The following is a 15,074-nucleotide window of genomic DNA, read 5'->3' on the forward strand; positions in this document are numbered from 1 at the left end:
ATTACCACAAAGTAACTCACACTGGTAGTCTCAGGGAGAAAATTGTCTCTTTGTTTTATGAATGTATTTTTAAGCTGAATCTCTTATCTTTTAAAAGCAGGAAAAAATGTTTGAGTTATTTGAATAAGGTTTTAGTTAGCATATACAAAGGTCTTGAACTTTAATATTTCATCCGAAGCCCTGACTACATCCTTTTTTCGCTGTATGCACAAAGGTAAATACCCAGATGAAGATACTTGCTAATTAAAATGAATTTTATATGTAGTATATGTATAAATGAAAAATTTGTATGTTTTCATATAAACAATATAAAACCTTACAACTGAACATTTTAAAACTTCTATCTTATAATTCAGCTTGAAAACTCCACTGAAAGCTGTATTCTGGTGATGCTGCCGTGGATTAAAGATGTATACAGCAGATTTTCTGTAGCTGGTCGACTCAACTGTAGGTATATGCAACTTTTTAATTTTAGAAGAAAGCCATATTGGGCAAAATGTCAGATTTCTTGGCTGTTACCCAAAATAAAATACACTAGCTCATTTTGTTACAATGTTCTGAAGTGAGTGTTGCGTATTTTTTCTTGCATGCTTTGCAAGGGCTCAGCCTTTTTCTCCCATCCTCCACTTCATTTGTACATTTTTACATATGGAATTAATAACTGAACAGTAATTAGAAGATGATAGTATCTGCATTTACTTTACCTGTTCAGTAAAAGGTGTGCCCATTGGCTTTTTGCTAGTAGGCATTTGTCTTGCGGAAGGGAGAAGAAAGTGAAGAAGCACTCAGTTACCCTGTCTGCCACAGTCAGCAGCTGTTCCACTACCAAATCAGTCTCTTAAAAACAAGAACCAACCAAACAAAAAAATGCCCCAAACCAACTGGAAGAAACTAAGAAAAAAATTATTTTCTACCAAATGGCATTGACAACTCTGTAAAATGTATTCCTAAAAAAAGTTAGTATCTGGCATTTGGAATTAATACAGGATTAATACTTGCATCATCACAATGTCATTGTATTCCTGATCTTTGCGGTGTCTGGTATTCTGGAAAAAGCTAAAAGTGCACATATTCATGAGTCCAGTTGTGCAGAGAGTTCTGCAAAGTCTCTGCTCACGCATGCAGTCTTTCCTAGCTCAACAGACAACTCCAAGTAAGGAGGTATAGAATTAGCATGAAGTTGCATAGTATTATTTACAATGGTGGGAAAATCTTTGGGCTCTCAGGAGCTCTCTCTCTGCACTCTGACACGTTAAATCTCATTATCAGCACTTGGTGTAACTAATTCCCTCGAACGTTTAGTTTTATTCAGAAAGAACAATAAAAGGTCAAAGAGGAAACAATGAAGAGTATAATATTTTAATGCTTACTGTGTTTTCCTGTGGAGGAAAGAAGTAACAGGCTATACTTGATACAGGGGCAAAATGCAGAAGAACCCTACATTTCGTCAGAACGTCATCATAATAATCAGTCTTAAGGCCAGGTTTGGCCCTTCAGTCTGGACTGTGCCATTTACTTGTGTGATAAGAGTTTGAATGTCAGTGAATTTTCCAGGTTAGCAGAAAACTGCTCTATCTGACCCACCTGACACGATCTCATAGCACAGGGAAGAATTATGTCCTGAGAACTGCATGGCTTTTTTTTCTGCGGCAGGAATTGTACCCAGAAGGTATACTTGGAAAAAAAAGAAAGCCCAAAGATGATTTAAAACCAAGCTGCAATCAGTGCCAACACAGAAACTGCCTTATCAGTTTGACTCCTTCCTTTTGCATTTTCCAGTTACTTCAGCATATGTGTACTAGATCTACCTGAGACTTCAAGGAAAATACTAGTCCTTTGAGAAGTACCGGCAATAAATTACATGGGTCAATATTACAGAATTTTTAACATTCTAATTTAGTCTAAATAAATGTTCACATCTGGTTTTCTCATGATCTGTTCCTTTAGAAGAAAAAGCTTGGATTATTTTTTAACTGGTTTGAGTAGTTCTACATTTAACATGTACACATTAAATGTTTTAGATTTGTAATCTTTGATCACTGTAAAAAGTAAGAACATTTATGTATTATAAAACTGGATAATATAGAATATTTAGTCTTTTTTTAGGATATACCTGTCATCTGTTCCTCCTAAATGTTTTCTATAATGTTGCAAGAATCTTTGTTTTCACTTTTAAAGCAGAATATAGTTTTTTCGCTGTTGATGTCGGTGGTCTCTGGAAGTAAACTTTCCTGCTTTTTGAGACTAGAAAACTCTTTCCACAAAGGACCTCCTTTGATGAGTTGCACTTCAAAACTGAAAGCAGCAGTCTCTTTGGGGAAAAATGCTTCCATTCCTGTAGCAGAACATGGAGAGATTCTGAGCTATAGCCCATGTTGCAGCACTTGCCTTTCTGGTGTGGCAGCTGAAAAAATTGGGGTCCTTTCTTTAAATTGTGAACAAATACACTATCCCAGTAACCATAGCTAGAAAATCCCAATATTAACTTTTGACTAATAGTCATTCACTTTTTTTCCAGTTTTAGTCTTACTCTGAAACTCTATTTAAAAACTGTAGGACATGAGGAAAGCCTAATGAATATCAGGACATTTCACTCATAATAGAAATCAGACCTGTTCATGATGTCAGAGCAACCGCTTGCTTGCTTGCTTAAGGTTTATTTTAAGTTATATGTGAATTTTGTTACATGACCCCCGTGCTATCCACAGGTAAAATCCACTAGTTCTGCATCGACAAAATTAGACCGCAAGTTTTCCTCCTTTGCTGTGATTTCCTTCCCTTAGAAAGAAAATGACTGAATCACATCACTTAAGAAAATAGTGATCTTCAACCTCCTCTGCAGTCAACTGGCAGCTTCAAGGGTGAATCAGCCCACTTACCTCTCTTGGTTGCACAAAGACTGTAGAGCAACAACAAATGTAAGTGCCTCCATTGCCTATATTTAGGGGTGAGGAACCCTAGCCTGCCATTTTTTAAAAAATTCTTTGTTAACCAACATTTGCAAAAATACATCAGCTTTGAAAGATGCAAACTGACTTTCCTTACAGGAGCAGTGTTGCTTTTTCCCTGGTATGTTCAATGTAGTCCAGTATAGTACCGTTAGTATTCTTCCTAGGCAAATGCTAAACCTTTCTTTACTATAATGAAGGCGAAACTCTAATTGGTAGTATTGTTGTTTAGCTACTTTTGGGTGTTGGGCATTGTACCGGTTTTATTTATGTATACATTCCCTGGCAAAATCTTTAAATGGAACTATGACTCATTTCCATGTACAATTATATACAGAAATCAGCTTGCAGTTCTAAAGCTAATTTACTTTGCCGTGTATTTTGGTCATATAAATAAACATCCATTTCTTTAGATACACTCCAGTAATTGGAAGTACCTGTGGATAGTACTGAGATCATGTAACAAAACCAGGCAGCCAAGCTGAAACAACTTTTCCTCCTCGGCGTGACCGACCGCTGAACTCCATTTCTCTTAACAGAACTTGTAATTTGCTGGGTGCAACATTGGGCTCTTTTACTGCACAACTGTGTTAACATCATTTTCAAGCACATACACAATAAGACAACTCAAGCTTTGTTGACTATACAATTGCACTGCAAGTTCCTAGGTTAACGATGGGACCTATGAGATGAACTACTGGTCCACTCCAGACTCGTGCGCAGTCTTAAGGATGAGTTTATAAATTGCCTGTCACTAAGGCAACTCGGTTATTTTCGGAGTTAAGCACGGTACAGAGGCCTGTTCACAATAAACAGCTGGCTGAACACAAGAAGCAGCTGCTGCCAGCAGCACTGATAGCAATGTTGCTAGGGGCCAAGAAGAGCAAAGCTTAAGTAAATAAAAGCATAATTCAATAACAGCTACCGAAATCTGGCTTCATTATGACAGCGAGTACTCTTGGAAATCAACAGGCCTTCCACGTTCAACCTGACAGACGAACGGAAAAGGTTAGAGAGCGGCTGAGCCTTTAGCTGGAACTACAGCTGTTTAACTTCAGTTAGAGACCATCAGCGCGACAGCCGGGCACAAAGAAGTCGGCGCGCTTCAGGCTGTAAACGCCACAGGCAGCCTCAGTGACGGCGGGCAACAGACGTGCCGTAGGGCAGAGGCTGAAGCCCGAGTGTCGCGGTCGGATGAACATTCAACCCCATTCGCGCTGCTTACTCTAAATCCTTACCCAACCCGTGGGATCCATGAGCCCTTCTCAGCACTCGTGCAGCCTTGCCGGCAGCGTCCCGATGGGACGCTGGAGCGGGACGTGTACCAGCCGCCCCGACCACGGTATTAGCGGGCAGCTCTCGTACTCTCTGGGATGTTTCCAGGTGGAGGGCGTGCACTGTGTTCTGTAAAACCAGAAAACAGAGGAGTTTTTAGTCTTCATCCTTTTCTTCATAACCACACAAGGCTATCAGAAGTGACCTGAAAGCAAAAATAGCAATACTGGCTTATGTAGGAGAGCCATTCAAAGGGGAAAGCAGAGACAAACCAGGAAAGCGTTCTGAGCCCAGGACAAGAGACCTTTTCAGGCTGGTAACTGCCAGCACTGTCTCCATCCACTCGCTTAAGACTAATTGCTTTTTCTTGTCCTATTTTGCACCATGATTTCAAAAGGGGCTACTTCACGGATTTTCAAATGGGCGTGATGTATTTTTTTGATGACTTCTTTGCTGAGTAAACGTTTCTTCATTACTTGGCTAAGCACATAACTGTTACTAGTTATTATTAGATAATAATAAAATGATAAATGCTTTAGTTTCTCGTAGGAACCACTACCTAATCGCAGCCTTTACACACCAATGTAAGTTACTTGCTCTGTAGTTGTAATTAGCTGCTCCAGTTGCAGGCTGCTGCATTCTTTTTCATCTTGTTGCTCTAGTTGTTCAGGCTACAAAACGCGGCGTCCGAGGAAGCACGGACGGACACCTCCAGGAAATCACAAAGATGACAGCTCTGCCATACCAGAAGCCGGGAACTGCGCCGAGCTAACAAGTGCCTAGGAATAGCTGCGTCCCATCATTAGAAAAAAGCAGCCTGGCTTCGGTGCCTTGCAAGACAGCACCGTGACCTGAGTGAAGCTGACACTGAAAGCATATTGCCGAGACAGGACTTGCTTGACGCTCCACCCAGGATAATCTTTACCAGAAATAGTTTTGAATTTTCACAGTAATCAATTTATATATTAGGCGCAGAGCTCAGCAGTGCTTTTGCAGCCATATCCATTCAATTGGTTAGAATAAGACCATTTTATAAAGCAAAGTATTTTTTGTTTCTAGAGACATGTCTAAGGGTTAAAACATTTCCTCTTTTATAACCCCCTGAAGCGGTCTTAGGCTTTTGCTGTAAACAGTTTCCTTCAGACGAGGCCTGAGGCAACATCTACAAATGATCTGAAGAAGTTTGTATTTGCAAACAATGCCGGACAGATAACTGAAGTTCTATCCACTGATTTACCAGACGGCAGCTATGTGCAGGAATCCCCTTCCGAAAGCTTGTGGAGTAGCAATTCAGAGAAATGCCATTTGTGATTTAAAGCACCCGCACTTCCACCAAGAAGCTTTTGCCCAGACATTCCAAGACCCTTCCCTTCTCCACTGGCCAAACGTTCCTCAGATCAACTCAAGGATGGCAAGATAATCCATATAGTTAACAGAGGTGAAGTAACCACTGTAGCTTTCTTACTCGTTAAGATCACGTATTTAAATATTAATGGGAGAAAAAACATGTTAGATGTTCAAATTAATTATCTTAGTTTAATTAAGGCAGGTAAGGCAGTTACTTCGCATATTGAAGCCATACATCATAACTTGAAAATAAGGGATCCAAAGGATATTGTTTGAAAAGCAATGATTTTCCCCTCCACCAACTCTAAAAATTTGTATTAAGATGCAAATTTTGTACATTTCTTCTGATATCTTTTTATTATAGAACTATTGGCACAGCTCTGATACTTTGGTGATAGTATGGTACACTTTTTTGGTTAAGACCTTACATGGGCAGCGATTTTTTGTTTTGATTGCGTATCAATAATTCATCATTACTACAAGCCCACAACAGAAGGTCATGGGAGTGAGGAACTCAATAAAGAAGTTTTAAGACACTTCAAATGCTTTGAATTTAAGGGGGCGTTAAGTTCTTCTCTGTGATATCGCAAGACTTGACAGTGTCACTCCTTATGCCTGGGCCTCAATTTTGAAACAGAATTAACTATTTAAAAGATAAAATATTTCAAATAGTTAGAGCATGTCACTGGGTTGTACTACACGCTCAGAGAAAAGTACAGATATGAAACTATTGGAAACAGCACACTGTAAATTCTGGGCGAAAGCGAAAGCTTTAGAGCCTCCAGCAAACCCCGTTTTCTGGCTACATTAAAAATAAAATCCCCAAACTCTTCAGACTTTGCTACGACGCGCCCTCATGAAGAAGGGGGAATCGACTGGTCTGTTAGGCAGCTCGCTTTAAGGAAGCCAAATTCAGACTTCATGGGATTTGCACACCGGGGGCGGGGGTCGCAGGAGCAGCAGCGAATCCCTCGGCGCTCCCCCCGCCCGCAGCACCCCCCGCACTCGCTCCGCCCGCCTTGCACCCAGGAGCAGCGGCCCTTTGCACCGGGGAACGGCGACAGAGACACTGAGGCAAGCAACAGCGCGTTCAAACAAGAACCCCGTCGCTCCGTCTTGCTCACGACAGGCAGGGCAGCGGGACACCCCCCGCACCCACGGAGCGCCCTCCTCTCCCCGCAGGCCGCCGCACGGCTCGGCGGGGAGCTGGGCCCGCCGCCCCCCACCCCGCCCGGGGCGGCCCCGGCCCTCCCGCCGCCGCGGCCCTGGGAAGCGGCGCGGCCCCGCGCCACGGCCGCCGAGGCACCCGGGGAAGCCACCCCCGCCCCGCTCCGGCCCCGCCAGCTGGCGGCTCCGCGGCCGCTCTCCGCCCCGATCGGGGGCCGCCGGGCCCGGGCGTGGAGCGGCGCGGAGGGGGCGGGGACGGAGTCCCTTCCCCTGCCGGGGGAGGGAGCTGCGGCCGCCGCCTCCGCACGGCGCGGCGGCGGCGGGAAGCTGGCTGGAGGGGCGGCGGCGGCGGCCGGCGCTGCAGGTACCGAGCGGGAGCGGGGCGGGCGCGGAGGGCTGCCCGCCTCCGCCTGGCGGGTACGGGCCCGGCCCCGCACACACGCTCCGGCGGGGCCGCCGACGCGGGTGCTGGGAGCGCAGCCGCGGCCCCGCCGTCCGGAGGCGGGACGGGACGGGACGGGACGCGCCGCGCCTGGGGCAGCGCTCCGCAGGCGGGCGGCCGAGGCGGCGCGCTGCCGGGCCGGCCCACCCCCGCCTCGGCGCGCCGCGTTCAAAACTTGCCGCGCTGGCGGCGGCTGGGGCGGGAGGCCTGGCTCCGCGCTGCGGGGAAGCCCCGCTACCGCCGCCTGGGGCGGGGCGGGGCGGGACAAGCGGCTGCCGCCTCCCCTCACCCCCCGCCAGGCGGGCGACGGAGCGGGTCACCGGCCGGCTTCACTTTCTGGCCTTCACGGGGAGAAGAGCCCCGGAAAGGGCCCGCTCCCCGCCGCCCTGCCTGCCCCGGGGCGGGCGGCCGTGAGGGCGGGGCGGGGCGCGGCGGCTCCCGGCTCCCGCCTCCCGCCGCGGGGCGGAGAGACGGGGGTGACGGATTGGCCGGGGTGGGGCGGGGCTGATTGGCTGGCCGAGGCGAGGCGGGGCTGATTGGCTGGCTGGGGCGAGGCGGGGCTGATTGGCTGGCCGAGGCGGGGCGGGGCTGATTGGCTGGCCGAGGCGGGGCGGGGCTGATTGGCTGGCTGGGGCGGGGCGGGGCGGGGCGATTGGTTGGCGGGAGCGAGGCGGCGGGCGGCGCGTGGCGGCGCGAGCCCGCTGGCTGCCGGTGGCGCGCTCGGGTGCGAGGGCGCCGCTGCCCGGAGGCCGGAGCCGCGCGCGCCCGTCTCCACGGTGGGGTTTTGCGAGTGAAAAAAAAACAGTTTTGCCATCGGCGCCTGACCTCGCGGGAAAGGCCGGCTTTGTGACGGCTTTGTGACGGCTTCACCTCGCCTGCCCGCACGCAGGGGCAGCATGGCGCTGAGCACGGAGCAGGTGAACCTCATCGGGCAGGTGTTCGAGTCCTACGTGCTGGAGCACCACAGGGACGACATCCTGGGCATCCTGAGGGAGGCCGACGATGAGGCGCACTACCCCGTTGTCGTCGACGCCTTGACGCTCTTTGAGACCAACATGGAGATCGGGGAGTACTTCAACGCCTTCCCCAGCGAGGTCCTCCCGATTTTCGACAGCGCGCTGCGCCGGGCTGCCCTGGCAGCGCTGGAGGCCGCCGCGGCCCCTCCGCAGCTCAGCATGAAGCAGAACCTCCACACCAGGGTCTCGGGTGAGTGGCGAGGCGGGGGCGGCGGCGAGGTGTCCCCAGGAGCGTCTCCTGGTCAGCACTGCCGATTTCTCTTATTCTGTAACAAACTATTGGGGGGGTCAAGGGAAGGAGTAAGTTTAATTCTTGCCCTTTCGGTGTTTAACGCAATAGCGAATGGCTGGTGTTTATTAAGCAGAAAAGAACACATGCAAACACATGTAGTTCTGTAGATCAACCCGGAAAAAAGCTGTGGACGTCCCTGGTGGCGTGCGTGCCCTGGTTGGCATTTGTTGCTGGGTCGGGACTTACACCAAAGCCTTTCCGTGGCAAAAAGACTCCTCAAATCAGCAGCTGGTCTCGCATTATTTCTGTTGGTAGCTGGAAGGTCTAAAGGAAAAAAAAAATATTTTAGGGGAAGATAACGCCAAGTTCACAGGTTCAGTCCCTGCTTACTGCAGGGGGGTTGGGCTCGATGATCTCTCAAGGTCCCTTCCAACCCAAAAGCATTCTATGATTCTATGATTCTAAATGTAGTTCATAGATTTTCTTGCAGGTTGACTTCCTTAACATGTTGGTTGGCTCATGGTCTTTATTGGTTCCAGCCATCTCCCAGAAGAGGCAAAGTCTAAATTTTGACTTGTCTTGTAACTATTTAATCTGAAATTGTGAAAGTTTATGCTTAACTAATTGTTATAAAATTGCTTTTTATAAAATTGGAATGAACTGTTAGAAGGCGTGATCGTTCATAGAGGATTTTGTCCTTTTTTTTCCTTACAAGTTGATACGCCATTATTCCTTATTACTAGGAAATTTTTAGTAGCTTTGAGGTGTGGTAAGTGTGGAGTGCAGGTTCTGGGGCTAAAATGCCTCTTTGGCCTGTTGTGGGGAGCTGGGTTGATGGTGCCACAGTCCCTTCTGGTCATTGCTGATTGTAACTATTTGGAGCTGCCTAGTCTGCAAAGCCAAGAGCTGGTGACGTGTGTTTCCCTCCCCTGCCCCGTGCTGGAGTGGTTTATGATCATTCAGTCTTTTGGCAGCTTGAACTTGGATGAGTCACAGTTGTTAAATAGATCTGTGTTTTGTCCCGGTAAGGTTCATTAAAAGTATTGTCATTAAGACACATATATCAAAATATAATTAGCCTGTGGCTCTCATAATGCTATTTTCTCAAGGTATTTAGGGGGAAAAAGAAAAAAGGCTTGCTACCTATTTAGGTGTTACAGAGCTGAGTATGTGGTCTAAAAGGATGGCCTCTGTGTTGTGCTGAAATTTGAAATGTCAGGCATTTCCCTGTACCTATAAAAGTTGGAGTGAAATAAATCTTTACCCCTAGGGTTCCAGGATGCATTTGTATCATTCAGGGCTTCAGCATAAAAACGGAGTTATTTTTACTCCAAGAATGATTGTTTTATAAGCTACCAGGAAGTATTAGGAGGAGTAAAGCAAGAGGCAGATGATTGCTGCATGAGTAGCGGTGTCTTTAAGACATTCCTGCTTCTATTATCCGCCTGTTACTGGAGCTGACCATTCCTCCCACAGGGATGTTTTGTCTGAGTATTCCCTAATCAACCTCAGGCAAACTTAGGCGCGTTTGATCAAATAGTTTTAATAATTGATAAAAGCAAGTCTGACTGATCATTGATGGAAAAAGTTAGTTGTCAGACTCACAAATTACTCCATCACTAAACAGGAGGGAAACTGATGAAGAGCAGGGGGTGGTTATGCTTGTGTGGTCCAGCTGGATCAAAAGAACATCTGTCCATCTAGTTTGGCTCACGTTCTGTACCACCGAAAGGCTGGCTGCTGAAGAAGCAAAAGCAATAAGCTAAATGATCTGTAGGCTTTTTTCCGCCCAAATTTTCCCATGATAGTGTTACCTTTTAGGTGGATGCTGGGTTGTGATTACTTTCAGGATTCTCATCTTGGAGTGACACTTTCTGTTCCCATGTCAGACAGGAATGAGGCGAATCATAGAATCATAGAATGCTTTGGGTTGGAAGGGACCTTTAGAGGTCATCTAGCCCAACCCCCCTGCAGTGAGCAGGGACAGCTTTAACCAGATCAGGTTGCTCAGAGCCCCGTCCAACCTCACCTTCAATGTTGCCACGGATGGGGCCTCCACTACCTCTCTGGGCAACCTGTTCCAGTGCTTCACTACCCTCATGGTAAAAAATTTCTTTCTTATAACCAGTCTAAATCTATTCTTCTTTACTTTAAACCCATTATTCCTTGTCCTGTCACAACAGGCCTTGCTAAAAAGATTGCCCCCATCCTTCCTGTAGGCCCCCTTTAAGTACTGGAAGGCCGCAATAAGGTCTCCTCGCAGCCTTCTCTTCTCCAGGCTGAACAGCCCCAACTCTCTCAGCCTGGCCTCATAGGAGAGGTGCTCCAGCCCCCGGATCATTTGTGCTCGTCTTGGTGGGAGCAGCAGGCAACTAGCTGGAGTGGGGCCGAGGGGATCTGCGTGTCAGGCATGGACCGAAGTGAGGAAGAGTGTTTTTGCTTATGCTAGGTATAAGAATGCAATCTTAGCACACTTGTACCAGCATGGACAGGGCACCTAGGAGTTCAAAGGAGGACTGAGGGAGTGTGAATATGCAGTGATTAATAATGGGTGATTACCCCAGGTTCACTGAAGAAAGTAAACAATGAAGTTCTTTATCTGTATTTTAGCATTGTACAAATTTGTATAACTTCTCCTTTTGCTGCAAATCCATGAAAAGATTTTTCCTTACTTACTGTTAGCCTGAGCACCGCTGTGTCTGTTACTGAGGGCCAGGCTGCTTCTAATAGTTCAGGTTTAAATGTTATTACTAATACAGTAAAGCTGATTCAAAGAGGCACATACTCAATTAAAGAGTTTGTCAAGCAGTCTGATATGATCAGAAAGAAGGCTTTTTTCTTCCCTGTCCAGATTCTTGTCTCTCCAACATTCACAGAGGTGATCATATCATATATCCTGACAACAGTGCTGCAGCTCTCTCTAGTGTAAGATGTGTTGTATTTTGCAAAGGTTGTTGAGCTGCACCAATACTGAGCTGGGGAAAAAAAGATGCCAAAACGCTTGGAAAAATAATGGTTTTATGTTTTTTCGCCTGAACTGAATAGAAATGCAAACCTGTGGGAGAAAAAGAATTTTCAGCAGGTTTGATAGAATATGTAAATAGCTTTGTTACAGTCAACCAGAAAGATTTGTTTGCAGTTCTACATAATACTTTATTTCTTTTCCTGATTATTTAATTGCTTTCTACTTTTTTTTTTACTTTATTCTTTTACCTTTTAAAATTAGCTTAATATTTAAAAATACTTTCTTTAAACAAAAGCAAAAGGTCAAACACTTTGCTTAAAAGCATCAAAACGGAATGTTTCAGCATGTCTGAAGCAAGCATTTGGTTTTGAAAACACTGAAATAAATATATGATGTCTTTTTTTTTCACAGCCAAAGCTAATGAAATAAATATATGATGTGGGGTTTTTTTAGCAGCCAAAGCTAATGAGGAGATTTGACCTAAATGCACAAATAGTTTTGGTCCCCCTAAAAACATCATTTTCTAGCAGATTTATTTTTTTACGTCTCTTGTTTCCTAACTATTTTGGAGGTAAAGCTAAGAAATTATTTTAACAGCAGGTAATTTCTTTTTCAGTTAATAATTATTAGTATCTTGTAGTCCATAATAGTAACTTCTTAAGAGGGAATATTTTGATGCTATTCTCAGGTGTGTGTTTCAGAGACCATTTATTTTTATAAAGGCTTTGTAGGCTGTAAGGTAGATTAATCTTCCTGAGGATTTCAGCCGCTGTGGTGCTAAGTGGTGGCCGCACAGGTGAACGCCGGAGCAGGATCAGTGCACCACAGAACTGGCTGGTGGGGTGGAATTAAAGGAGAGCAAGTGCCATGAAAATGTTCTGTCGCTATTCATTTGAACGTGCAAGTGAATTTGCTTTGGTTTGCATTCATAACCCCCTTTATATTCTTTTTATGCCTTCTTCCTTGTGCTTGAGGTTTACTGGTATGCAATGTGGATTTAAGGTCAAATGCTCACACACTATGAATTTTAAACTTGCTTAGACTTGAGAATTCACACAAGATTAGGAGTTACACTTGTTTAAATGTCAGAATAACATTGAACCACAATTAAGTAGCGTAACAAATTTTGTAATTCAGATAAACAAATTGTAGAATAAATGGCATTTGGCAACAGATCATTTAAATTAATAAATAGATCTGAGAACGTCAGGATCTATTTCCTTGAATGGAAAGTGCTCATGATTATTCAGCCCTTGGCAAGACCAGGAGAGTAAAATGTCAACAGTTTCTGTTAGTGTTCAGCATCTGATGTTTTTCACCATCTGAGGCCAGTGAATCAGATGTATAGTACAACAGATGAATTGTTGAATCACATTTATGAACCAGTAATAACAATGGCTACTGTTAATATGTCTGGCATTTTTTCTAGTCTTTCTGTTTAACTGCATTGTAAGTCCATGTTTTATATGCATAGCCTTATCCTACACATATTTTTGTTTAACAGGTTTGCCTGTTTGCCCAGAGCTGACTCGAGAGCACATTCCTAAAACCAGGGATGTGGGTCACTTTTTGTCTGTTACTGGGACTGTCATACGTACCAGTTTGGTGAAAGTTTTGGAGTTTGAACGGAGTTATATCTGCGATAAGTGCAAGCACGTGTTTGTCGTCAAGGCTGACTTTGAACAGTACTACGCGTTCTGTCGTCCATCAGCCTGTCTTAATGAAGAAGGCTGCAAGTCAACCAAGTTCACGTGTCTCTCTGGAACAACCTCTTCTACCTGCTGCAGAGACTATCAAGAAATCAAAATTCAGGAACAGGTAAAAAAAAAAAATAAGATGGAGAAAAAGGGGAGGGTATTAAGGTATAGATGTCTCAAGTACAAAAAGAATCAACTTACTGAAGAAGGCATTTGAGGGCTTAATTTCCTGCTGGAATAAGGTAACTTCGCTAATTTTAGTGAAACTGTTCATGCTTACATCAGAATTAGGTTGTTGATTAGGCTTCCGTTATTAGGTAACTCCATTCCAGACAGTACAAAACACCCGGGATTAGTACATAGGTTAAATCTCCATAATGAATCCATGTAACACCAAGTTTGCGTTGTTTCTCCAAGGACTAAAGCTAGCCCAGCGGTGGCCAAGGCCAGCTGTAGCAGTGCAGTGTGGTCGATACACGGTGTCTGCAAATGTCTGTTCCCTTCAACCAATATTGAATTCAGTAATAATTGAATATGTCCTCCTTACAGAATTTGCGTTTGTTTTTCTGAAGGTAGTCCTGGGTGGAAGTACAGCTAAGCTGGAGGAGTAAGAAACTATCGTGCCTCTTTTTATGGTAGCGCATAACTAAGACAAAACTGGCACAAGAAAATCTATACTGTATGAAAATTGAGAATAAGTAGGGTATATTGCAGGCAATGTTTCTGTGTTTATTTATATGTTCAGTGTCTTTCATAAATCTTTTCTAAGATCTCTTCAGTTGTTTCAGGGTTTTGATTTTATAAATTAAGAGTATAGTAGTGCCAATCTACATGCAAAATGTATGAAAACAAATGTATGAAATTAGAAATGAAGCTCTTTAAAGTTCAGAATAGCAAAAAGTAAGGGAATAAAACTGGTTCTAGGAAATAAGCCCTATGCTGCATGTTTATATTATGATTGTTTCTGCCATATGGTTTCTGTAATGTTTTTTTGTTTTACTGTGTGAGACAGAGATCTTTGTGGTGGGAAGGATTTTCAGCAGCATGGGCTTATTAAACGCAGTAAAGTTAAACTGGGAATGAATTTCACTCGTGTTTCCTACTGAGCTCTGTGAGTGACTGTGTAAGTGCCACCAGTACTGACAGTGATGTGAACTGCCTGTGGGCATTTAGATAATACACAAGGATGAGTTAACCTTCCTAGGCACTAGAGTGAATAAATCTAGAATTCTAGCATGTATGACCTGTGCTGCAGAATGAAAAGGTCCTTCTGATTGTTGTTCTTGTGCAGTGGATATTCTAAAAACTATTACAAGCTTTTAGGTGTAAATGGAAAGGTTGCTGGTTGGAGATGGACTGTGACAAGACTGCATAGACTTTGCCCTGGAGAAAAGAAGAAGAATTACAGGAGTTACTGGCACATTTGTCTATATACATTTGTCTGGTTGTGTATGATTTGTTTTTTCCTGTTGTTGATTTAATCCTTGACAACTAGGTGTAAATTTGTATCTCAACCTGTCAAATTGTGGTTAAATACCAGAAAAATATAAAGAATAATCTTTCAGTATATACTTCAGTGAAGGGTTATCTAGCCCATGGACACGCTTCAGTACTCAAAGTAAACTCTGCAGATTGAAGAAGTATCTAAAAATACCTCAAATTATTAAAAAAAAAAAAAAAAAAAGAAAAAATCAGATCTTTCAAATGACCTCTTTTAGTGAGCTTTCTTCAGCAAGATATTGAAATCACACAGCACCTCCCAGGACTGAGCACCTTCAGCTAATTTAATACCCAATCCAGTTTCCATTAATATAAGCATTAAAGTTCCATTGTTAAGCTCATGGCAGCAGTGGCATGTTTACTGTGTAAGTTTTGTGAGAAAAAGCAAGGTCTGACCTCAGTTCCAGGGAAGGAATGCCAGTCCTTAAGCCAGAGCTGCTATAAATGGCTTTTGAAAGGTGCTGTTCTTAAGAAGTGCTTTTCCT

At 44.4% G+C, this 15,074-nt stretch overlaps 1 protein-coding gene across 1 annotated transcript in view; it reads left to right on the forward strand.

The window, feature by feature from the left end:
• The first annotated feature begins 8,075 nt into the window (after positions 1–8,075).
• The window catches only part of MCM9 (minichromosome maintenance 9 homologous recombination repair factor), a 49,938-nt gene continuing 42,939 nt past the window's right edge, over positions 8,076–15,074 (forward strand). The window contains exons 1-2 of the mRNA XM_075707888.1: positions 8,076–8,385; positions 12,897–13,210. Of these exons, the coding sequence (XP_075564003.1) occupies positions 8,076–8,385; positions 12,897–13,210 (624 nt within the window). The remainder of the gene's footprint in view (positions 8,386–12,896; positions 13,211–15,074) is intronic.

The sequence above is a fragment of the Pelecanus crispus genome, chromosome 3, assembly GCF_030463565.1.
Source record: "Pelecanus crispus isolate bPelCri1 chromosome 3, bPelCri1.pri, whole genome shotgun sequence".
Classification (NCBI taxonomy): domain Eukaryota; kingdom Metazoa; phylum Chordata; class Aves; order Pelecaniformes; family Pelecanidae; genus Pelecanus; species Pelecanus crispus.